Source organism: Bombina bombina, chromosome 4 (assembly GCF_027579735.1).
Source record: "Bombina bombina isolate aBomBom1 chromosome 4, aBomBom1.pri, whole genome shotgun sequence".
Lineage (NCBI taxonomy): Eukaryota > Metazoa > Chordata > Amphibia > Anura > Bombinatoridae > Bombina > Bombina bombina.
The window spans coordinates 1,162,596,229-1,162,623,334 of NC_069502.1; the positions used below are offsets into that span (position 1 = coordinate 1,162,596,229).

Genomic DNA, 27,106 nt, shown 5'->3' on the forward strand with positions numbered 1-27,106 from the left:
GGTTTATTGTACAGGTAAGTATTTAGTTTTAAAAAGGATTAATTTATTTAATAAGAGTTAATTTATTTAGTTAGATAAAAATTATATTTAACTTAGGGGGGTGTTAGTGTTAGGGTTAGACTTAGCTTTAGGGGTTAATCGATTTATTAGAGTAGCTGCGAAGTCTGGTCGGCAGATTAGGGGTTAATACTTGAAGTTAGGTGTCGGCGATGTTCGGGAGGGCAGATTAGGGGTTAATACTATTTATTATAGGGTTTTTGAGGCGGGAGTGAGGCGGATTAGGGGTTAATAACTTTATTATAGTAGCGGTGAGGTCCGGTCGGCAGATTAGGGGTTAATAATTGTAGGTAGGTGGCGGCGACGTTGGGGGGGGGGCAGATTAGGGGTTAATAATTATAATATAGGGGTCGGCGGTATTAGGGGCAGCAGATTAGGGGTACATAGGGATAACGTAGGTTGCGGAGGTGTACGGAGCGGCAGATTAGGGGTTAATAATATAATGCAGGGGTCAGCGATAGCGGGGGCCGCAGATTAGAGGTTAATAAGTGTAAGGTTAGGGGTGTTTAGACTCGGGGTACATGTTAGGGTGTTAGGTGCAGACTTAGGAAGTGTTTCCCCATAGGAAACAATGGGGCTGCTTTAGGAGCTGAACGCTGCTTTTTTGCAGGTGTTAGTTTTTTTTTCAGCTCAAACTGCCCCATTGTTTCCTATGGGGGAATCGTGCACGAGCACGTTTTTGAAGCTGGCCGCGTCTGTAAGCACCGCTGGTATTGAGAGTTGCAGTGGCGGTAAATTATGCTCTACGCTCCCTTTTTGGAGCCTAACGCAGACATTCTGTGAACTCTAAATACCAGCGGTATTTAAAAGGTGCGGGGGAAAAAAGCATGCGTAGCTAACGCACCCCTTCTAACGCAAAACTCTAAATCTAGCCGTTAGCTTGCTGCTGTCTAGTTCCTAGACCTGGATACCTGTGGACAGTAAAAAGGTTAAAAGTAGTATATAGGGCTAGTGCTACAAGCCAGTAGCAGTATTTTTTTTTATTGGGTCAGTACTGGCCAAGAACAAAAGTGACTCTTACATACTTACTGACACCAGAATCAATTAGCTGACAAATACATTTCTAAATCCTTATTGAATAGTGTAAATTTAAACTTTTAAAGCTTTTTCCGTCTGCAGAAAATTATTTCCCGCTTATACAGTATATAGTTTTAACCAAACAAATCAACAATTTTTTTTTCCACATGCATTTATTTATTGTTTTTTGTTTTTGTTTTTCCGTTAAATAGCGGTTTGTTTATCGTTTTTGGACGAGTGGGGAAATAATGGACAAATTTCACAAGCTAATGCACATTTCTAATGCCTAAGATGCAATATGGTGCATTCCCAAAGCTAATATTAGCACATTTTATGAACTGCATGTAGATTTGTGCATTTCTCTCTGTGTTGCTTTTGTGCAAAATTAATTTCTGCTTTTATCACACAAGCTTATGAAATCCGCACATAGCATTATTTAATTGTATTTGCTAACCACCTACCAAAATATTACAGTTTCCTTTCGTGAATGAGCTGAATGCTTCCTTTACTTGTTCTCTGGTTTTCGTTTTTTTGAAGTCCCTGTTCACTGTGCCATCTTCCTTCTAAAAATAAAAAACATATAAAGTGAGTGAGATTCAAAAATCATGTAGACTTCAAATACAGATAACGCGTAAAGGACCAAAAAGGGATTAAAGGGACACTGAACCTATTTTTTTTTTTCTTTCATGATTCAGATAGAGCATGCGATTTTAAGCAACTTTCTAATTTACTCCTATTATCAATGTTTCTTCATTATCTTGCTATCTTAATGTGAAAAAGCAGGAATGTAAGCTAGCAAGCCTGCCCATTTTTGGTTCAGCTCCCTGGATAGTGCTTGCTGATTGGTGGCTGCATTTAGCCACCAATAAGCAAGTATAACCCAGGTTCTGAACTAAAAATGGGCCAGCTCGTAAGCTTACATTCCTGCTTTTTTTTAAATAACGATACCAAGAGAACGAAGAACAATTGATAATAGGAGTAAATTAGTAAGCTGCTAAAAATGACATGATCTATCTAAATCATGAAAGAAAAAAAAAGGAAACCAATGAAAAAAGACAATTTGGAATAATAATAACCAACCTTTCATAGTTAGATAGATAGAAAGATAGTTAGATAGATAGATAGTTAGATAGATAGATAGATAGATTGATTGATAGATGTTATTGAAACCCAATGTGTTTCTTTTATGTTTTAGATACAGGATACAATTTTAAAAAAAAGTTTCCAATTTACTTCTATTATTAAAATGTACTTAGTTCTCATGGTAGTCTTCATTTTAGAGAATACCTAGATAGCTAGTGTGCACTTGTGTGAAACACTATATGGCAGTTGTTTTGCAAGAATGAATGCTTTTGAATACCAGATGGCAGCAATACTGCTGTCATATAGTACTCCAGACACGTGCTTGCTCCTGAGAATACCTACCTGCTGTTTAACAAATGATACCAAGAGAAAGAAGTATTTAATGAATTAATTGTTTAAAATGAATTTGAAACTTTTTTTGTTTTTCATTTTGACTGTCATGTCCTTATAAAAAGTTACATGGAAGGCAAAATTAAACTTTTATGATTAAGATATAGGGTACAAGTTACAATGATACTTTCCAGTTTACTTCTATGGTCAAATTTACTTCTTTCTCTTGGTATCCTTTGATAAAACTGAGCTCATGACTACGAGTGCATACTGAGGTATATGCATAACATTGTTACAAAAGCTGCTGCATAGTGCTCACAAAACGTGCACCCTCCTGTGCCTACCTCAGTATGCTCTCATGGAAAGAAGGGATAGTGAAGTCAAAATTCAACTTCCATGATTCAATCTTCCTAATTACTTCTATTATCCAATGTGCTTCATTCTCTTGCTATCCTTTGTTGAAATGCATACCTAGGTATACTCATGGGCAGCAATGCACTACTGGGATCTAGCTGCCGATTGGTAGCTGCACATATATGCCTCTTGTCTTGGCTCACCCAATGTGTTCAGCTAGCTCCCAGTAGATACTAAGGATAACAAGAGAATGAAACAAATTTAATAATAGAAGTAAATTGTAAAGTGTACACTATCTGTATACTGTATACACTATCTGTAAACTGTATACACTATCTGTACACTGTATACACTATCTGTAAACTGTATACACTATCTGTATACTGTATACACTATCTGTGTACTGTATACACTATCTGTAAACTGTATACACTATCTGTAAACTGTATACACTATCTGTGTACTGTATACACTATCTGTAAACTGTATACACTATCTGTAAACTGTATACACTATCTGTATACTGTATACACTATCTGTAAACTGTATACACTATCTGTGTACTGTATACACTATCTGTGTACTGTATACACTATCTGTAAACTGTATACACTATCTGTATACTGTATACACTATCTGTAAACTGTATACACTATCTGTAAACTGTATACACTATCTGTGTACTGTATACACTATCTGTAAACTCTATACACTATCTGTAAACTGTATACACTATCTGTATACGGTATACACTATCTGTAAACTGTATACACTATCTGTGTACTGTATACACTATCTGTGTACTGTATACACTATCTGTAAACTGTATACACTATCTGTATACTGTATACACTATCTGTGTACTGTATACACTATCTGTATACTGTATACACTATCATGATAGAAAATGTTGGGTTTCATGCCCCTTTAAGGTTCAAAAAGCACTCCAAGAGAATGATCTAAATTTGATAACAGAAGTAAATCAGAAAGTGTTTGTTTATTGCACAGCCTATATACAGCATGGTTTATTGCACAGCCTATATACAGCATGGTGTATTGCACAGCCTATATACAGCATGGTTTATTGCACAGCCTATATACAGCATGGTTTATTGCACAGCCTATATACAGCATGGTTTATTGCACAGCCTATATACAGCATGGTTTATTGCACAGCCTATATACAGCATGGTTTATTGCACAGCCTATATACAGCATGGTTTATTGCACAGCCTATATACAGCATGGTTTATTGCACAGCCTATATACAGCATGGTTTATTGCACAGCCTATATACAGCATGGTTTATTGTTCAGCCTGTATACAGCATGGTTTATTGCACAGCCTATATACAGCATGGTTTATTGCACAGCCTATATACAGCATGGTTTATTGCACAGCCTATATACAGCATGGTTTATTGATTCATTTTAATGATTCAGTAATTTTACCAGAGCCTATATATATATGCCGCCCCTTGTCTTCCACAAACAATCACAAATTAACAGGGCCTTTCAATCACTCAGCACTAACGTGCTCTGAGGTCATATGACCGCTGCTCCTTACACTGTAATAAGCAGGATCACATGAGCGAACCTGACCCGCAAGGGCGCCAAAGCATCATCCGTTGCTTAGTACATGGAGCCCTATGTGTTTAAATACATAGTTAAAGTCAGCTCTGGAGCAGTGATGCACTACTGACATGGACGATAACTGGTGGATATGCACATATGCTGCCTCTGACCAGCTCTTTAGCCATAGACACCCATGTTTAAGGTTACAGAGGAAGAGCCAAGGATAGTAGGCTCTTGTTAAACTGAGTCTTTGTTCTAGCGCCAGAACTCTTTGGAACTTAGCAAAACTTATTAAATGTATTTATTTTTATTCTGAACCTAACAGGAAGAGAACAAGTTGTCCATAGAATAGGACCCTGGCTGATATGGAAGTCTCGCGCAGCTATATTGGTAGGTACATGCCCCACACACAGGAACAAAAATGCACAGAAAAATCTGTTTTTCTAAAACAAAACCTGTAATACTTTGTACATATTTTACATACAACAAAGGAAAAAAAATACTTTAATGCCCTTTAAAGGGACATGGAATTTTAAATTAAACTTTCTACAAAATTCACAATTTGAAATCTATAGAATTTTTTAGATAAATAATTTGATAAATGTTTCTAAAAGATTGTGCTCAACTCCATTGTATGATAGAGTGTCCCTTTAAACATATAATTCCAATGCCTTGTGTGTTATAGCTCATTTAAAGGGATATGAAACCCAAACATTTTATTTTGTGATTCAGACAGAGCATACAATTTATTTATTTATTTTAAATTTTGCCTCTATTATCAAATTTGCTTTGTTCCTATGGTGTTCTTTGTTGAAGAGATTCCTAGTTAGACATCTGGAGCACTACATGGCCGGAAATAGTGCTCTGGCAAATGGATAACATTCTTGCAAAACTGATGCTGTATAGTGCTCAAGACATGCGCACGCTCCTGAGCTTACATCCCTGCTTATTAACAAAAGGTACCAAGAGAACAATGACATTTGATAACAGAAGTGAATTAGAAAGTTGTTTAAAATGATTTGTTCTATCTGAATCATGAAAGAATAAAAATGGCATTCATGTCCCTTTAACTAACTCTTTATACACTTCTAAATATAAACACATAACATTCCAACACCTTTCCAGATTTGAATCTTATCAGCTATTCAGCCAAGAAGCAAAGCACGAAAACCACACAAGCAGCAGCACATGGAGCCAGGACATGCAGTGAATCACACACAATAGTAATGAAGGCAAACGATCCTGTGTGACTGTCAGATAAGCACCAGGCAGTCATCAGGAACACGATGAACCTGCCCCAAGAATCACGACGGTTTGGGGTCATCGATGAGAGCAAAGCTAGGGCCAAGACTGCTCTTTGTACCATACTGATGTGAGTGCGGATAGTTCACAAGACTGCTCTTTGTACCATACTGATGTGAGTGCGGATAGTTCACAAGACTGCTCTTTGTACCATACTGATGTGAGTGCGGATAGTTCACAAGACTGCTCTTTGTACCATACTGATGTGAGTGCGGATAGTTCACAAGACTGCTCTTTGTACCATACTGATGTGAGTGCGGATAGTTCACAAGACTGCTCTTTGTACCATACTGATGTGAGTGCGGATAGTTCACAAGACTGCTCTTTGTACCATACTGATGTGAGTGCGGATAGTTCACAAGACTGCTCTTTGTACCATACTGATGTGAGTGCGGATAGTTCACAAGACTGCTCTTTGTACCATACTGATGTGAGTGCGGATAGTTCACAAGACTGCTCTTTGTACCATACTGATGTGAGTGCCGATAGTTCACACTCGGGAAGAGAAACCGAAACAAAACGCTCTATTTTTTTTGAGGATTTAAAGGGACAGTTGACCAGAATTTTTATTGTTTAAAAAGATAGATAATCCCTTTATTACCCATTCCCCAGTTTTGCATAACCAACACGGTTATATTAATATACTTTTTACCTCTGTGATTATCGTGTATCTAAGCCTCTGCAGACTGCCCCCTTATTCAGTTTTGCACAACCAACACGGTTATATTAATATGCTTTTTACCTCTGTGATTATCGTGTATCTAAGCCTCTGCAGACTGCCCCCTTATTTCAGTTCATTTGACAGGGTTACATTTTAGCCAATCAGTGCTGACTCTTAGGTAACTCCACATGCATGAGCACAATGCTATTTCTATGGCACACATGAACTAGCGCCCTCTATTTGTGAAAAAATGTCAAAAGGCATTCTGATAAGAGGTGGCCTTCAAGGGCTAAGAAATTTGCATATGAGCCTCCTAGGTTTAGCTTTTAACTAAGAATACCAAGAGAACAAAACAAAATTGATGATAAAAGTAAAATTACATGCCCTTTCTGAATCATGAAAGTTTATTTTTGACTTGGCTATCCCTTTAATTCAAATTGTTTAGGTGTAAATAACCTGGTTACTACTAAATTCAATAAAACCTGTTCATGAAACTAAAATCTTGTAGAAAAAAACTTGCTACAACATCTCAAAACGTACAAGTTTTGTACCCGCTCTTCGTAAAAAATCGGCAAGTTGCGAGTCACTCTCCATATATGCTGCAATCGTTCAACTCAGCACATAGATGAAAACCATCACCGCCAAAACAGGTTAAAAAACCTCACAGAAAACAGAATTTATGTTTACCTGATAAATTACTTTCTCCAACGGTGTGTCCGGTCCACGGCGTCATCCTTACTTGTGGGATATTCTCTTCCCCAACAGGAAATGGCAAAGAGCCCAGCAAAGCTGGTCACATGATCCCTCCTAGGCTCCGCCTACCCCAGTCATTCGACCGACGTTAAGGAGGAATATTTGCATAGGAGAAACCATATGGTACCGTGGTGACTGTAGTTAAAGAAAATAAATTATCAGACCTGATTAAAAAAACCAGGGCGGGCCGTGGACCGGACACACCGTTGGAGAAAGTAATTTATCAGGTAAACATAAATTCTGTTTTCTCCAACATAGGTGTGTCCGGTCCACGGCGTCATCCTTACTTGTGGGAACCAATACCAAAGCTTTAGGACACGGATGAAGGGAGGGAGCAAATCAGGTCACCTAAATGGAAGGCACCACGGCTTGCAAAACCTTTCTCCCAAAAATAGCCTCAGAAGAAGCAAAAGTATCAAACTTGTAAAATTTGGTAAAAGTGTGCAGTGAAGACCAAGTCGCTGCCCTACATATCTGATCAACAGAAGCCTCGTTCTTGAAGGCCCATGTGGAAGCCACAGCCCTAGTGGAATGAGCTGTGATTCTTTCGGGAGGCTGCCGTCCGGCAGTCTCGTAAGCCAATCTGATGATGCTTTTAATCCAAAAAGAGAGAGAGGTAGAAGTTGCTTTTTGACCTCTCCTTTTACCGGAATAAACAACAAACAAGGAAGATGTTTGTCTAAAATCCTTTGTAGCATCTAAATAGAATTTTAGAGCGCGAACAACATCCAAATTGTGCAACAAACGTTCCTTCTTTGAAACTGGTTTCGGACACAGAGAAGGTACGATAATCTCCTGGTTAATGTTTTTGTTAGAAACAACTTTTGGAAGAAAACCAGGTTTAGTACGTAAAACCACCTTATCTGCATGGAACACCAGATAAGGAGGAGAACACTGCAGAGCAGATAATTCTGAAACTCTTCTGGCAGAAGAAATTGCAACTAAAAACAAAACTTTCCAAGATAATAACTTAATATCAACGGAATGCAAGGGTTCAAACGGAACCCCCTGAAGAACTGAAAGAACTAAATTGAGACTCCAAGGAGGAGTCAAAGGTTTGTAAACAGGCTTAATTCTAACCAGAGCCTGAACAAAGGCTTGAACATCTGGCACAGCAGCCAGTTTTTTGTGAAGTAACACCGACAAGGCAGAAATCTGTCCCTTCAGGGAACTTGCAGATAATCCTTTTTCCAATCCTTCTTGAAGGAAGGATAGAATCCTAGGAATCTTAACCTTGTCCCAAGGGAATCCTTTAGATTCACACCAACAGATATATTTTTTCCAAATTTTGTGGTAAATCTTTCTAGTTACAGGCTTTCTGGCCTGAACAAGAGTATCGATAACAGAATCTGAGAACCCTCGCTTCGATAAAATCAAGCGTTCAATCTCCAAGCAGTCAGCTGGAGTGAAACCAGATTCGGATGTTCGAACGGACCCAGAACAAGAAGGTCTCGTCTCAAAGGTAGCTTCCAAGGTGGAGCCGATGACATATTCACCAGATCTGCATACCAAGTCCTGCGTGGCCACGCAGGAGCTATCAAGATCACCGACGCCCTCTCCTGATTGATCCTGGCTACCAGCCTGGGGATGAGAGGAAACGGCGGGAACACATAAGCTAGTTTGAAGGTCCAAGGTGCTACTAGTGCATCCACTAGAGCCGCCTTGGGATCCCTGGATCTGGACCCGTAGCAAGGAACTTTGAAGTTCTGACGAGAGGCCATCAGATCCATGTCTGGAATGCCCCACAGCTGAGTGACTTGGGCAAAGATTTCCGGATGGAGTTCCCACTCCCCCGGATGCAATGTCTGACGACTCAGAAAATCCGCTTCCCAATTTTCCACTCCTGGGATGTGGATAGCAGACAGGTGGCAGGAGTGAGACTCCGCCCATAGAATGATTTTGGTCACTTCCTCCATCGCTAGGGAACTCCTTGTTCCCCCCTGATGGTTGATGTACGCAACAGTTGTCATGTTGTCTGATTGAAACCGTATGAACTTGGCCCTCGCTAGCTGAGGCCAAGCCTTGAGAGCATTGAATATCGCTCTCAGTTCCAGAATATTTATCGGTAGAAGAGATTCTTCCCGAGACCAAAGACCCTGAGCTTTCAGGGATCCCCAGACCGCGCCCCAGCCCATCAGACTGGCGTCGGTCGTGACAATGACCCACTCTGGTCTGCGGAATGTCATCCCTTGTGACAGGTTGTCCAGGGACAGCCACCAACGGAGTGAGTCTCTGGTCCTCTGATTTACTTGTATCTTCGGAGACAAGTCTGTATAGTCCCCATTCCACTGACTGAGCATGCACAGTTGTAATGGTCTTAGATGAATGCGCGCAAAAGGAACTATGTCCATTGCCGCTACCATCAACCCGATCACTTCCATGCACTGAGCTATGGAAGGAAGAGGAACGGAATGAAGTATCCGACAAGAGTCTAGAAGTTTTGTTTTTCTGGCCTCTGTCAGAAAAATCCTCATTTCTAAGGAGTCTATTATTGTTCCCAAGAAGGGAACCCTTGTTGACGGGGATAGAGAACTCTTTTCCACGTTCACTTTCCATCCGTGAGATCTGAGAAAGGCCAGGACAATGTCCGTGTGAGCCTTTGCTTGAGGAAGGGACGACGCTTGAATCAGAATGTCGTCCAAGTAAGGTACTACAGCAATGCCCCTTGGTCTTAGCACAGCTAGAAGGGACCCTAGTACCTTTGTGAAAATCCTTGGAGCAGTGGCAAATCCGAAAGGAAGCGCCACGAACTGGTAATGTTTGTCCAGGAATGCGAACCTTAGGAACCGATGATGTTCCTTGTGGATAGGAATATGTAGATACGCATCCTTTAAATCCACCGTGGTCATGAATTGACCTTCCTGGATGGAAGGAAGAATAGTTCGAATGGTTTCCATCTTGAACGATGGAACCTTGAGAAACTTGTTTAAGATCTTGAGATCTAAGATTGGTCTGAACGTTCCCTCTTTTTTGGGAACTATGAACAGATTGGAGTAGAACCCCATCCCTTGTTCTCTTAATGGAACAGGATGAATCACTCCCATTTTTAACAGGTCTTCTACACAATGTAAGAATGCCTGTCTTTTTATGTGGTCTGAAGACAACTGAGACCTGTGGAACCTCCCCCTTGGGGGAAGTCCCTTGAATTCCAGAAGATAACCTTGGGAGACTATTTCTAGCGCCCAAGGATCCAGAACATCTCTTGCCCAAGCCTGAGCGAAGAGAGAGAGTCTGCCCCCCACCAGATCCGGTCCCGGATCGGGGGCCAACATTTCATGCTGTCTTGGTAGCAGTGGCAGGTTTCTTGGCCTGCTTTCCCTTGTTCCAGCCTTGCATTGGTCTCCAAGCTGGCTTGGCTTGAGAAGTATTACCCTCTTGCTTAGAGGACGTAGCACCTTGGGCTGGTCCGTTTCTACGAAAAGGACGAAAATTAGGTTTATTTTTTGCCTTGAAAGGCCGATCCTGAGGAAGGGCGTGGCCCTTACCCCCAGTGATATCAGAGATAATCTCTTTCAAGTCAGGGCCAAACAGCGTTTTCCCCTTGAAAGGAATGTTAAGTAGCTTGTTCTTGGAAGACGCATCAGCCGACCAAGATTTCAACCAAAGCGCTCTGCGCGCCACAATAGCAAACCCAGAATTCTTAGCCGCTAACCTAGCCAATTGCAAAGTGGCGTCTAGGGTGAAAGAATTAGCCAATTTGAGAGCATTGATTCTGTCCATAATCTCCTCAAAAGGAGGAGAATCACTATCGACCGCCTTTATCAGATCATCGAACCAGAAACATGCGGCTGTAGCGACAGGGACAATGCATGAAATTGGTTGTAGAAGGTAACCTTGCTGAACAAACATCTTTTTAAGCAAACCTTCTAATTTTTTATCCATAGGATCTTTGAAAGCACAACTATCCTCTATGGGTATAGTGGTGCGTTTGTTTAAAGTGGAAACCGCTCCCTCGACCTTGGGGACTGTCTGCCATAAGTCCTTTCTGGGGTCGACCATAGGAAACAATTTTTTAAATATGGGGGGAGGGACGAAAGGAATACCGGGCCTTTCCCATTCTATATTAACAATGTCCGCCACCCGCTTGGGTATAGGAAAAGCTTCTGGGAGCCCCGGCACCTCTAGGAACTTGTCCATTTTACATAGTTTCTCTGGGATGACCAACTTGTCACAATCATCCAGAGTGGATAATACCTCCTTAAGCAGAATGCGGAGATGTTCCAACTTAAATTTAAATGCAATCACATCAGGTTCAGCCTGTTGAGAAAATACCGGGCCTTTCCCTCTCCCTCAGACAAAACCTCCCTGGCCCCATCAGACTGGGTTAGGGGCCCTTCAGAGATATTAATATCAGCGTTGTCATGCTCTTCAGTATCTAAAACAGAGCAGCCGCGCTTACGCTGATAAGTGTTCATTTTGGCTAAAATGTTTTTGACAGAATTATCCATTACAGCCGTTAATTGTTGCATAGTAAGGAGTATTGGCGCGCTAGATGTACTAGGGGCCTCCTGAGTGGGCAAGACTCGTGTAGACGAAGGAGGGAATGATGCAGTACCATGCTTACTCCCCTCACTTGAGGAATCATCTTGGGCATCATTGTCATTATCACATAAATCACATTTATTTAAATGAATAGGAATTCTGGCTTCCCCACATTCAGAACACAGTCTATCTGGTAGTTCAGACATGTTAAACAGGCATAAACTTGATAACAAAGTACAAAAAACGTTTTAAAATAAAACCGTTACTGTCACTTTAAATTTTAAACTGAACACACTTTATTACTGCAATTGCGAAATAACATGAAGGAATTGTTCAAAATTCACCAAATTTTCACCACAGTGTCTTAAAGCCTTAAAAGTATTGCACACCAAATTTGGAAGCTTTAACCCTTAAAATAACGGAACCGGAGCCGTTTTAAACTTTAACCCCTTTACAGTCCCTGGTATCTGCTTTGCTGAGACCCAACCAAGCCCAAAGGGGAATACGATACCAAATGACGCCTTCAGAAAGTCTTTTCTAAGTATCAGAGCTCCTCTCACATGCGACTGCATGCCATGCCTCTCAAAAACAAGTGCGCCACACCGGCGCGAAAATGAGGCTCTGCTTATGCTTTGGGAAAGCCCCTAAAGAATAAGGTGTCTAATACAGTGCCTGCCGATATTATTATATCAAAATACCCAGATAAAATGATTCCTCAAGGCTAAATATGTGTTAATAATGAATTGATTTAGCCCAGAAAAAGTCTACAGTCTTAATAAGCCCTTGTGAAGCCCTTATTTACGATCGTAATAAACATGGCTTACCGGATCCCATAGGGAAAATGACAGCTTCCAGCATTACATCGTCTTGTTAGAATGTGTCATACCTCAAGCAGCAAGAGACTGCACACTGTTCCCCCAACTGAAGTTAATTGCTCTCAACAGTCCTGTGTGGAACAGCCATGGATTTTAGTGACGGTTGCTAAAATCATTTTCCTCATACAAACAGAAATCTTCATCTCTTTTCTGTTTCTGAGTAAATAGTACATACCAGCACTATTTCAAAATAACAAACTCTTGATTGAATAATAAAAACTACAGTTAAACACTAAAAAACTCTAAGCCATCTCCGTGGAGATGTTGCCTGTACAACGGCAAAGAGAATGACTGGGGTAGGCGGAGCCTAGGAGGGATCATGTGACCAGCTTTGCTGGGCTCTTTGCCATTTCCTGTTTGGGAAGAGAATATCCCACAAGTAAGGATGACGCCGTGGACCGGACACACCTATGTTGGAGAAAAAAGGATTTAAAAAAACTGCTTCTATAAAATAGTCCATCCACAGCCAGCACCTGAAACACCATAACAAAACGTACATTTTTACAAGTACATTTACATAAAGAATGTTGCAAGCGTCTTCCCTTAGTATTGCAGTTGTGATTAGTGTTTTTACGCCTTGTGGGCAGTTCCCTTGTAAAGGGCAGTCAAGTCAAAATTAAACTTTCATGATTCAAATAGGGCATGCAATTTTAAACAACTTTCCAATTTACTTTTATCATCACATTTTCTTTGTTCTCTTGGCATTCTTTGTTGAAAGCTAAACCTAGGTATGCTAATTTCTAAGCCCTTGAAGGCCGCCTCTTATCTCAGGGCATTTTGACAGTTTTTCACAGCTAGAGGATGTCAGTTCATGTGTGCAAAACTGGGGAATGGGTAATAAAGGGATTATGGGGCCGAATGGGCTCTGATGAAGGCTCGCACGGAAACAGCAATTAAGGCGTTGCTCCTTAACTCGTCCGCCGCCTCTGAGGCAACGAACATCAATCAACCTGATCAGATACGATCGGGTTGATTGACACCCCCTGCTAGCGGCCACGAATCTGCAGGGGGCGCATTGCACAAGCATTTCACAAGAACTGCTTGTGCAATGTTAAATGCCAACAGCATATGCTGTTGGCATTCAGCGATGTTGGGCGGACATTATTCGCTACAGCGAATCATGTCCTCCCGCCATTTGGTAAATCGGCCCCTATCTATCTTTTTAAACAATAACAATTCTGGAGTAGACTGTCCCTTTAAGTTGATATAATATGTTAGACACCTCATGCAACTATAGATTTAACTTGCAGAAAGACCAACTAAATGCTGGAAAATATAAGTGAAGTGATGATCAATTAATTTTAAACATGATCTCACAGTTACAAGGCCCTATGCCAACCTCACAAGTGTCGATGAATTTATACTAATATATACTTTAAGTGACATCACTTAGAACCTAGAGATATTACAAGGGTCAGAAGCGTGCACGTGTTATGTGCGTATGTAGTAGAAAATACAGCACTGATGCAACAATGTAAGACATCATTATTAAAATATTTTTGCAAACACTGCTGCAATGCAGACACATGCACACTCCTGAGAATACCTATGTATGCTCTTCAACAAAGCATACAAAGAGAATACATTAAGTGCTAGATTATGAGTGGAGCGCTATTTATCGCTCCTGCTTACATGTTAACTCCTCTAGAAGTAAGTTTTCACGCACATCAGGTAGAGCGCATATTACAAGTTAAAAATAAAAAAAAATCGCACAGACGCTAACCCGACACACACACCTGACATCTCATATCTTTAAGCCCTTATAAATTTTTATTGCTTTTTTTTTAAATATTTATTCCAGACAGTGTTATTATAAGTGTAACTGTACTGTAAATGTATTTGTGATGGTTTTTGTGCAACTTTTTTGTTACCCAACGCTCTGAAGTCGCGCTAACCCAGACATGCGATAAATTCAATTGCGCTTGAGCATTTACTTTCAACCTGTAATACGCGTGCTACTTCTGACCCCTTTTCGCTCACACGCAACACTTAGCGCGACAATCAGAATCTAGTCCTAAATCAGACAATAGAAGTAAATTGTATGTTCTATCTGAACCACAAACGTTTTATTTTGTGTAACCTTGGTGTGTTCTTGAAAATCTGCATTTACCTTAAAGAGACATGAACCCCATTATTATTCAGATAGAGCCTATGATTTTAAAAATGTTCTAATTTACTTCTATTATCAATGTTTCTTCATTCTCATGGTATCTTTTGTTGAAAAGCAGAGACGTATGCTTAGGAGCCGGCCCGTTTTTTTGAGCACTATATAGCAGAATATTAGCAAGAATGTTATCCATTTGCAAGAGCACTAGATGCAAGCGCTATTTCCTGCCACGTAGTGCTCCAGGGGCCTACCTAGGTATCTCATCAACACAGAATATCATAAGAACAAAGCAAATGTGATAATAGAAGTAAATTCTAAACTTTTTTAAAAATGTAATGCTCTGTCTGAATCACAAAAGAACATTTTGGGTCTTATATCCCTTTAAAGGACCAGTAAACACAGTAGATTTGCATAATCAACAAATGCAAGATAACAAGACAATACAATAGCATTTACTCTGAATTTTAAATGAGTAGTAGATTTTTTTATAACAAATTTCAAAGTTTTGTCTATTTCCACTCCCCCTGTACCATGTGATAGCAAGCAGCCAATCACAAATGCATATACATATATTCTGTGAATTCTTGCACATGCTCAGTAAGAGCTGGTGACTCAAAAAGTGTAAATATAAAAGACTGTGCACATTTTGTTAATGGAAGCAAATTGGAAAGTTGTTTAAAATTACATGCTGTATCTGAATAATACAAATTCAATTTAACCCGAGTGTCACTTTAAGGTCTCCCTTTTCATACATATTTTTTTTTTTCACTATGGTTGTGCTTCAAGCATATCCTCCATGTACAATGAGGGACTACTGCACCAGTATAGACATGTACAATGAGGGACTACAGTAATAGTATAGACATGTACAATGAGGGACTACAGTAATAGTATAGACATGTACAATGAGGGACTACAGTAACAGTATAGACATGTACAATGAGGGACTACAGTAATAGTATAGACATGTACAATGAGGGACTACAGTAACAGTATATACATGTACAATGAGGCACTACTGCACCAGTATAGACATGTACAATGAGGGACTACTGCACCAGTATAGACATGTACAATGAGGCACTACTGCACCAGTATAGACATGTACAATGAGGGACTACAGTAACAGTATAGACATGTACAATGAGGGATTACAGTAACAGTATAGACATGTACAATGAGGGACTACAGTAATAGTATAGACATGTACTATGAGGGATTACAGTAACAGTATAGACATGTACAATGAGGGACTACAGTAATAGTATAGACATGTACAATGAGGGACTACTGCACCAGTATAGACATGTACAATGAGGGACTACAGTAACAGTATATACATGTACAATGCGGGACTATAGTAACAGTATAGACATGTACAATGAGGGACTACTGCACCAGTATAGACATGTACAATGAGGGACTACTGCACCAGTATAGACATGTACAATGAGGGACTACTGCATCAGTATAGACATGTACAATGAGGGACTACTGCACCAGTATAGATATGTACAATGAGGGACTACAGTAACAGTATAGACATGTACAATGAGGGACTACTGCACCAGTATAGACATGTACAATGAGGGACTACCTTAACAGTATAGACATGTACAATGAGGGACTACAGTACCAGTATAGACATGTACAATGAGGGACTACAGTAACAGTATAGACATGTACAATGAGGGACTACAGTACCAGTATAGACATGTACAATGAGGGACTACTGCATCAGTATAGACATGTACAATGAGGGACTACAGTAACAGTATATACATGTACAATGAGGGACTACTGTAACAGTATAGACATGTACAATGAGGGACTACAGTAACAGTATATACATGTACAATGAGGGACTACAGTAACAGTATATACATGTACAATGAGGGACTACTGCACCAGTATAGACATGTATAATGAGGCACTACTGCACCAGTATAGACATGTACAATGAGGGACTAAAGTAACAGTATAGACATGTACAATGAGGGACTACAGTAACAGTATAGACATGTACAATGAGGGACTACTGCACCAGTATAGACATGTACAATGAGGGACTACTGCACCAGTATAGACATGTACAATGAGGGACTACAGTAACAGTATAGACATGTACAATGAGGGACTACAGTAACAGTATATACATGTACAATGAGGGACTACAGTAACAGTATATACATGTACAATGAGGGACTACTGCACCAGTATAGACATGTACAATGAGGGACTACAGTAACAGTATAGACATGTACAATGAGGGACTACTGCATCAGTATAGACATGTACATTGAGGGACTACTGCACCAGTATAGACATGTATAATGATGGACAACTGCACCAGTATAGACATGTACAATGAGGGACTACAGTAACAGTATAGACATGTACAATGAGGGACTACAGTAACAGTATATACATGTACAATGAGGGACTACAGTAACAGTATATACATGTACAATGAGGGACTACTGCACCAGTATAGACATGTACAATGAGGGACTACTGCATCAGTATAGACATGTACAATGAGGGACTACAGTAACAGTATATACATGTACAATGAGGGACTACTGTAACAGTATAGACATGTACAATGAGGGACAACAGTAACAGTATAGACATGTACAATGAGGGACTACAGTACCAGTATAGACATGTACAATGAGGGACTACAGTAACAGTATAGACATGTACAATGAGGGACTACAGTTCCAGTATAGACATGTACAATGAGGGACTACTGCACCAGTATAGACATGTACAATGAGGGACTACTGCATCAGTATAGACATGTACAATGAGGGACTACAGTAACAGTATATACATGTACAATGAGGGACTACTGTAACAGTATAGACATGTACAATGAGGGACTACAGTACCAGTATAGACATGTACAATGAGGGACTACAGTACCAGTATAGACATGTACAATGAGGGACTACAGTAACAGTATAGACATGTACAATGAGGGACTACAGTTCCAGTATAGACATGTACAATGAGGGACTACTGCACCAGTATAGACATGTACAATGAGGGACTACTGCATCAGTATAGACATGTACAATGAGGGACTACAGTAACAGTATATACATGTACAATGAGGGACTACAGTAACAGTATATACATGTAAAATGAGGCACTACTGCATCAGTATAGACATGTACAATGAGGGACTACTGCACCAGTATAGACATGTACAATGAGGGATTACAGTAACAGTATAGACATGTACAATGAGGCACTACTGCACCAGTATAGACATGTACAATGAGGGACTACTGCACCAGTATAGACATGTACAATGAGGGACTACTGTAACAGTATAGATATGTACAATGAGGGACTACAGTACCAGTATAGACATGTACAATGAGGGACTACAGTAACAGTATAGACATGTACAATGAGGGACTACTGCACCAGTATAGATATGTACAATGAGGCACTACTGCACCAGTATAGACATGTACAATGAGGGACTACTGCATCAGTATAGACATGTACAATGAGGGACTACTGCACCAGTATAGACATGTACAATGAGGGACTACAGTAACAGTATAGACATGTACAATGAGGGACTACTGCACCAGTATAGACATGTACAATGAGGCACTACTGCACCAGTATAGACATGTACAATGAGGGACTACTGCATCAGTATAGACATGTACAATGAGGGACTACTGCACCAGTATAGACATGTACAATGAGGGATTACAGTAACAGTATAGACATGTACAATGAGGGACTACAGTAACAGTATAGACATTTACAATGAGGGATTACAGTAACAGTATAGACATGTACAATGAGGGACTACAGTAACAGTATAGACATGTACAATGAGGGACTACAGTAACAGTATAGACATGTACAACAAGGGACTACTGCACCAGTATAGACATGTACAATGAGGGATTACAGTAACAGTATAGACATGTACAATGAGGGATTACAGTAACAGTATAGACATGTACAATGAGGGACTACAGTAACAGTATAGACATGTACAATGAGGGACTACTGCACCATTATAGACATGTACAATGAGGGACTACAGTAACAGTATAGACATGTACAATGAGGGACTACAGTAACAGTATAGACATGTACAACGAGGGACTACTGGATTATAGTAACAGTATAGACATGTACAATGAGGGACTACAGTAACAGTATAGACATGTACAATGAGGGACTACTGAACCATTATAGACATGTACAATGAGGGATTACAGTAACAGTATAGACATGTACAATGAGGGACTACAGTAACAGTATAGACATGTACAATGAGGGACTACAGTAACAGTATAGACATGTACAATGAGGGACTACTGCACCAGTATAGACATGTACAATGAGGGACTACTGCACCATTATAGACATGTACAATGAGGGATTACAGTAACAGTATAGACATGTACAATGAGGGACTACAGTAACAGTATAGACATGTACAATGAGGGACTACTGCACCAGTATAGACATGTACAATGAGGGACTACAGTTCCAGTATAGACATGTACAATGAGGGACTACAGTAACAGTATAGACATGTACAATGAGGCACTACTGCACCAGTATAGACAGGTACAATGAGGGACTACAGTAACAGTATAGACATATACAATGAGGCACTACTGCATCAGTATAGACATGTACAATGAGGGACTAGAGTAACAGTATAGACATGTACAATGAGGGACTACAGTACCAGTATAGACATGTACATTGAGGGACTACAGTAACAGTATAGATATGTACAATGAGGGACTACAGTAATAGTATAGACATGTACAATGAGGGACTACTGTAACAGTATAGACATGTACAATAATGGACTACAGTAACAGTATAGACATGTACATTGAGGGACTACAGTAACAGTATAGACATGTACAATGAGGGACTACAGTAACAGTATAGACATGTACATTGAGGGACTAGAGTAACAGTATAGACATGTGCAATGAGGGACTACTGTAACAGTATAGACATGTACATTGAGGGACTACAGTAACAGTATAGACATGTACAATGAGGGACTACTGTAACAGTATAGACATGTACATTGAGGGACTACAGTAACAGTATAGACATGTACAATGAGGGACTACAGTAACAGTATAGACATGTACATTGAGGGACTACTACATCAGTATAGACATGTACAATGAGGGACTACAGTAACAGTATAGACATGTACAATGAGGGACTACTGTAACAGTATAGACATGTACAATAAGGGACTACAGTAACAGTATAGACATGTACATTGAGGGACTACAGTAACAGTATAGACATGTACAATGAGGGGACTACTGAACCAGTATAGACATGTACAATGAGGGACTACTGTACCAGAATAGACATGTACAATGAGGGACTACAGTAACAGTATAGACATGTACAATGAGGGACTACAGTAACAGTATAGACATGTACAATGAGGGACTACTGCACCAGTATAGACATGTACAATGAGGGACTACAGTACCAGTATAGACATGTACAATGAGGGACTACTGCACCAGTATAGACATGAACAATGAGGCGCTACTGCACCAGTATAGACATGTAAAATGAGGGACTACTGTACCAGTATAGACATGTACAATGAGGGACTACTGCACCATTATAGACATGTACAATGAGGGACTACAGTACCAGTATAGACATGTACAATGAGGGACTACTGCACCAGTATAGACATGTACAATGAGGGACTACTGCACTAGTATAGACATGTACAATGAGGGACTACTGCACCAGTATAGACATGTACAATGAGGGACTACAGTACCAGTATAGACATGTACAATGAGGGACTACTGCACCAGTATAGACATGTACAATGAGGGACTACAGTACCAGTATAGACATGTACAATGAGGGACTACTGCACCAGTATAGACATGTACAATGAGGGACTACTGCACCAGTATAGACATGTACAATGAGGGACTACATTAACAGTATAGACATGTACAATGAGGGACTACAGTAACAGTATAGACATATACAATGAGGGACTAATGCACCAGTATAGACATGCACAATGAGGGACTACAGTAATAGTATAGACATGTACAATGAGGGACTACAGTAACAGTATAGACATGTACAATGAGGGACTACAGTAACAGTATAGACATGTACAATGAGGGACTACAGTAACAGTATTAGAAATGTACAATGAGGGACACCTGCACTAGTATAGACATGTACAATGAGGGACAACTGCACAAGTATAGACATGTACAATGAGGGACTACAGTAACAGTATAGACATGTACAATGAGGGACAACTGCACCAGTATAGACATGTGCAATGAGGGACTACAATACCAGTATAGACATGTACAATGAGGGACTACAGTAACAGTATAGACATGTACAATGAGGGACTACTGCACCAGTATAGACATGTACAATGAGGGACTACAGTAACAGTATAGACTTGAACAATGAGAGACAACTGCACCAGTATAGACATGTACAATGAGGGACTACAGTACCAATATAGACATGTACAATGAGGGACTACAGTTCCAATATAGACATGTACAATGAGGGACTACTGCACCAGTATAGACATGTACAATGAGGGACTACAGTACCAGTATAGACATGTACAATGAGGGACTACTGCACCAGTATAGACATGTACAATGAGGGACTACAGTAACAGTATAGACATGTGCAATGAGGGACTACAGTACCAGTATAGACATGTACAATGAGGGACTACAGTAACAGTATAGACATGTACAATGAGGGACTACTGCACCAGTATAGACATGTACAATGAGGGACTACAGTAACAGTATAGACTTGTACAATGAGAGACAACTGCACAAGTATAGACATGTACAATGAGGGACTACAGTACCAGTATAGACATGTACAATGAGGGACTACAGTTCCAGTATAGACATGTACAATGAGGGACTACTGCACCAGTATAGACATGTACAATGAGGGACTACAGTAACAGTATAGACATGTACAATGAGGGACTACAGTAACAGTATAGACATGTAGAATGAGGGACTACTGCACCAGTATAGACATGTACAATGAGTATAATGAGGGACTACAGTAACAGTATAGACATGTAGAATGAGGGACTACAGTAACAGTATAGACATGTACGATGAGGGACTACTGCACCAGTATAGACATGTACAATGAGGGACTACAGTAGCAGTATAGACATGTACAATGAGGGACTACAGTAACAGTATAGACATATACAATGAGGCACTACTGCATCAGTATAGACATGTACAATGAGGGACTACAGCTCCAGTATAGACATGTACAATGAGGGACTACAGCACCAGTATAGACATGTACAATGAGGGACTACTGCACCAGTATAGACATGTACAATGAGGGACTACAGTAACAGTATAGACATGTACAATGAGGGACTACAGTAACAGTATAGACATGTACAATGAGGGACTAATGCACCAGTATAGACATGTACAATGAGGGACTACAGTTCCAGTATAGACATGTACAATGAGGGACTACAGTTCCAGTATAGACATGTACAATGAGGGAGTACTGCACCAGTATAGACATGTACAATGAGGGACTACAGTAACAGTATAGACATGTACAATGAGGGACTACAGTAACAGTATAGACATGTACAATGAGAGACTACAGTAACAGTATAGACATATACAATGAGAGACTACAGTAACAGTATAGACATGTACAATGAGTGACTACTGTAACAGTATTGATATGTACAATGAGGGACTACTGTAACAGTATAGACATGTACAATGAGGGACTACTGCACCAGTATAGACATGTACAATGAGGGACTACAGTAACAGTATAGACATGTACAATGAGGGACTACTGTAACAGTATAGATATGTACAATGAGGGATTACTGTAACAGTATAGACATGTACAATGAGGGACTACTGCACCAGTATAGACATGTACAATGAGGGACTACAGTAACAGTATAGACATGTACAATGAGGGACTACTGTAACAGTATAGATATGTACAATGAGGGACTACTGTAACAGTATAGACATGTACAATGAGGGACTACTGTAACAGTATAGATATGTACAATGAGGGACTACAGTAACAGTATAGACATGTACAATGAGGGACTACTGCACCAGTATAGACATGTACAATGAGGGACTACTGCACCAGTATAGACATGTACAATGAGGGACTACTGTAACAGTATAGATATGTACAAGGAGGGACTACAGTAACAGTATAGACATGTACAATGAGGGACTACTGCACCAGTATAGACATGTACAATGAGGGACTACTGCACCAGTATAGACATGTACAATGAGGGACTACAGTACCAGTATAGACATGTACAATGAGGGACTACTGCACCAGTATAGACATGTACAATGAGGGACTACTGCATCAGTATAGACATGTACAATGAGGGACTACAGTACCAGTATAGACATGTATAATGATGGACTACTGCACCAGTATAGACATGTACAATGAGGGACTACAGTACCAGTATAGACATGTACAATGAGGGACTACAGTACCAGTATAGACATGTACAATGAGGGACTACAGTTCCAGTATAGACATGTACAATGAGGGACTACTGCACCAGTATAGGCATGCTATTGTACCATTTTCAAGATGCCAATTTAATTATAAATATATATATAACTATCACAATTTTTAAAGGTCACTGCTGGTTTGTGGTTTCTATCAGCTTCCTGTCCATACATATTAAAGACAAGCTTTTTGTTAGCTGTTTGCAGAAGTTAATTTATTAAATACAAACAAAGATCTATATTAAAGGGATACTGAACCCAGTTTTTTCATTCATGATTCAGATAGAGCATGCAATTTAAAGCAACTTTCTAATTTACTCGTATTATCAATTTTTCTTTGTTTTCTTGGTATCTTTATTTGAAAAAGCATGAATGTAAGCTTAGGAGCCGGCTCATCTTTGGTTCAGCACCTGGGTAGAGCTTTCTGATTGGTGTTTAAATGTAGCCAGGAGTTGAACCAAAGATGGTCGGTCGGTTCATAAGCTTACCTTCCTGCTTTTTCAAATAAAGATACCAAGAGAATGAAGAAAAAATATGAGAGAGAAGTTGATTTCTGCTGCTGCATTTGTTTACATAACTTTTAGTGCAGTATTCATATCTTCAATGTAGGTGACAACAGCCAAAGATAGTTATTTCAAATGAAAAATAAACATAAAGGATCCATTGGTATACACTGCGTCAGGTAAAATGGAACTTTGGAACACATAGAGGTGACACACTGTAACAAATTAGAACTTGTCATTTTTGCTCTACAATGTTAAAGAAAAATATAAAATGCTGATAGAGGAAGTAAAACAGTATGAAGTCAAGTTATGTATCAGCTTTAAAGGGACATGAAACTCAAAATATATCTTTTATGATTCAGATAGACCATACATTTAAAAAAAAACTTTCCAATTTACTTCTATTAATAATTTAGCTTCATTCTCATGGTATACTTTATTGAAGGAGCATCATGCACTACTGGGAGCTAGCTGAACACATTGGTAAGCCAGTGGCAAAAGGCATATTTGTGCAGCCACCCATCAGCAGCTAGCTCCCAGCTCCTGAGCCTACCTAGGTATGCTTTTCAACAAAAGATACCAAGTGAACAATGCAAATTAGTTGGAAAGTTGCATAAAATTGTGTCCTATATGATATCTGAGTGTGATTGCCGAGTCATCTGCAAGGGTACTTAGGAATTGTGCCAGTCTGTTATGAAAGACTTAAACAGTCTAAATATTATTTTAGATGTTATCATTTCTAACACTGCTACTTAATCCCCAATGGAGTGGACTAAAGTGGTTTTTCAAGAGTTTGTCACCTTTGCTTCTCACATTCTTGAAATTGTAAAAGCAAAAAAATACTTTAAAGGGTCATTCATCAGGAAAAAAAAATGCTTTCTCTAATATGTTGAAGTAACACTTGGGTACTACAAGGAAACAGCTGCTGACCCAATCAGGAGTAACAGCTGATTATGTACATTGACTATGTGTTTAACCCCTCTAATTATAAAGCATGTAAGTTTTAAATTCCACTATAATGACCCTTTTTTGTTTTGCCCAGAAATAAACAATAGATCTGGCTCAGAAACTGCTCACTGATTATCACCCAGCTGCTCGCAGAACCTCAAAATCTGAAAACGAAATATTCTATTTTTGAGTGAAGCACAAAACCAAGAAATTGCTTATTGTTTCATAGCTATTAAAGCTCCTTCTATTTCATTCTTGGCAGAGAGCACCTAAAGCTCCATAAGATTCCAATAAAGTTAACTTATAGGAAAAGCGCCAACGAGCATCAGCTGCCAAAAAAGCTGATGCTGGTCCCAAAGGGAAAAACTGTCAGCTCTACAAGTGACATTAGTGGGAAGATGTCATAGAAAATAATATTTTTATTTATCTATATTGCAATAATAAAGAAGCAATTTTCTGTTACAGAGTTTCTTTTGTGCATAACTAAAACTACTGTGATTTAAAGGGACGTTGTACTATAAATTTTACTCCTTTTAATGTTTTTCCAATGATCCATTTTACCAGCTGGAGTGTATAAAATGATTTACAATTGGTTCTTTTAACTTTATTTTGTCTATTGAAACTCACAACGATACTGAAAATATGTATACTTCTGTATTCACTATAAAAAAAACTAGTTAAACAAGAGGCATTAGCAGTGCTTGGAATACATGAGCTCATCGTCACTTATATGTTTTTCTAATTACTTTTTATACCAGCATCATAGCATTAATGTATGGAAAACTGCAGTTTAAGGGTTAATCTAGGAACTGAAAATGAAACTAGGCATTTGTTTATATATACAGTGTATATAGAGATGATATAAAGAAGGATTTGTGTATAGAGAGAGTTAAGATATGGAAGGATGCTGTTACTGGAGGCTCAGACCATTTAAATGGGCAAGTTCCTGAGAGCAATGGGTTGTAGTATCAATTACCAAAAACAGTCTTTTCAAACATATAAATTAATCTAATCTTTCCCATACATTTAATACTGTACAGTTGGAAATAATTCTCTAATACCTGTGAAAATATATCAACATAGTGCAATATTGCTAGTAAACAAATATAGCAAATTAATATAGCAAATTAAAATGAGGCTTACCAATACTGTCGACGTGTTTCGTCCCTAGATCTTAGGCCTTTATCAAGACTAGCAATATTGCACTATGTTGATATATTTTCACAGGTATTAGAGAATTATTTTGATTCTACACACTAGAAGATTCATCACACTACAGAGAAGATCTCTGCAAACGACCACTATCCCCTTTTTGGATTTTTTCATATATTTTATATATTTCTACAAACATTTTTTATCAACACTTTAATTTTTTCACAATTTTTTCACTATTTTTCACTTCCACTAATTTTTGATTTTTTCTATTTTTTTCCACTATTTTTCTAATTTTTTCCTGACGGTTTGACTCTTTTGGTTTGGATTCTTCACGAACACACACCGGAGCTCTACAACATTATAACTCTTGGATACCACTTTGATATACACTTTGCATTTTGCTTACTGAACGACAGGGATCAGAAACTATCTTGTTTTTATATTTTTTATATTTTTTTATTTTTTAAGGTGCACCTTATTGTTTGCTTGTTTTTAATATTGGCATAGCATTGTTTGATTTAATGTGATTTTACTATCCTATGTGATTTTATTGCTACCATATCCATAGATGTTATGGATATTTGACCTATACCCACTGTTATCTTTGTACATACTATATAAATACTCCTAACATATATATATATAATACACACAGAGAGAAGCACTGCACACTCTCAGGAACAAATAACAACCTCAAAAACTTGTTAGCTTGTTCTATTGTGATTTACCACCTGGACGCAGCTTCTTTTTTAATATATATATATATATATATATATATATATATATATATATATATATATATATATATATATATATATATATATATATATATATATATGTTAATATATGTATGTATGTATATATAGTATTTTAAAATGATGGGGATGTGAGCATTTAAGAGAAGCTTTTAAAAGTTTTTTTTTTTTTTTTTTAATAGCAAATCACAGTGAGTCATCCTACTCATAGATGATAAGTGGCAAAAACCACGAAACGGCTGTAATAGGATGGTTCTGAATCACTGTACTAATCCTGGCTAAGCTTAAAGGGACACTTAACCCATTTTTTTTCATTCATGATTCAGATAGAGCATGCCATTTTTCTTGCTATCTTTATTTGAAAAGCAGGAATCTAAGCTTAGGAGCCAGCCCATTTTTGGTTCAGCACCTGGGTAGCGCTTGCTGAATGGTGGCTAAATCAGTAAACTGAAAAGTTTCTTAAAATGACATGATCTATCTGAACCATGAAACATTATTTTGAACTTTCTGTAGTTAAAAGTTATTATTGCAAAAGTAAAAT

General features: G+C 38.9%; 1 protein-coding gene across 1 annotated transcript in view; it reads right to left on the reverse strand.

Moving 5' to 3' along the window:
• Positions 1-27,106, reverse strand: part of ITPKB (inositol-trisphosphate 3-kinase B) — a 225,568-nt gene that overhangs the window by 23,285 nt on the left and 175,177 nt on the right. The window contains exon 6 of the mRNA XM_053712624.1: positions 1,536-1,637. Coding sequence (XP_053568599.1) covers positions 1,536-1,637 — 102 coding nt within the window. The remainder of the gene's footprint in view (positions 1-1,535; positions 1,638-27,106) is intronic.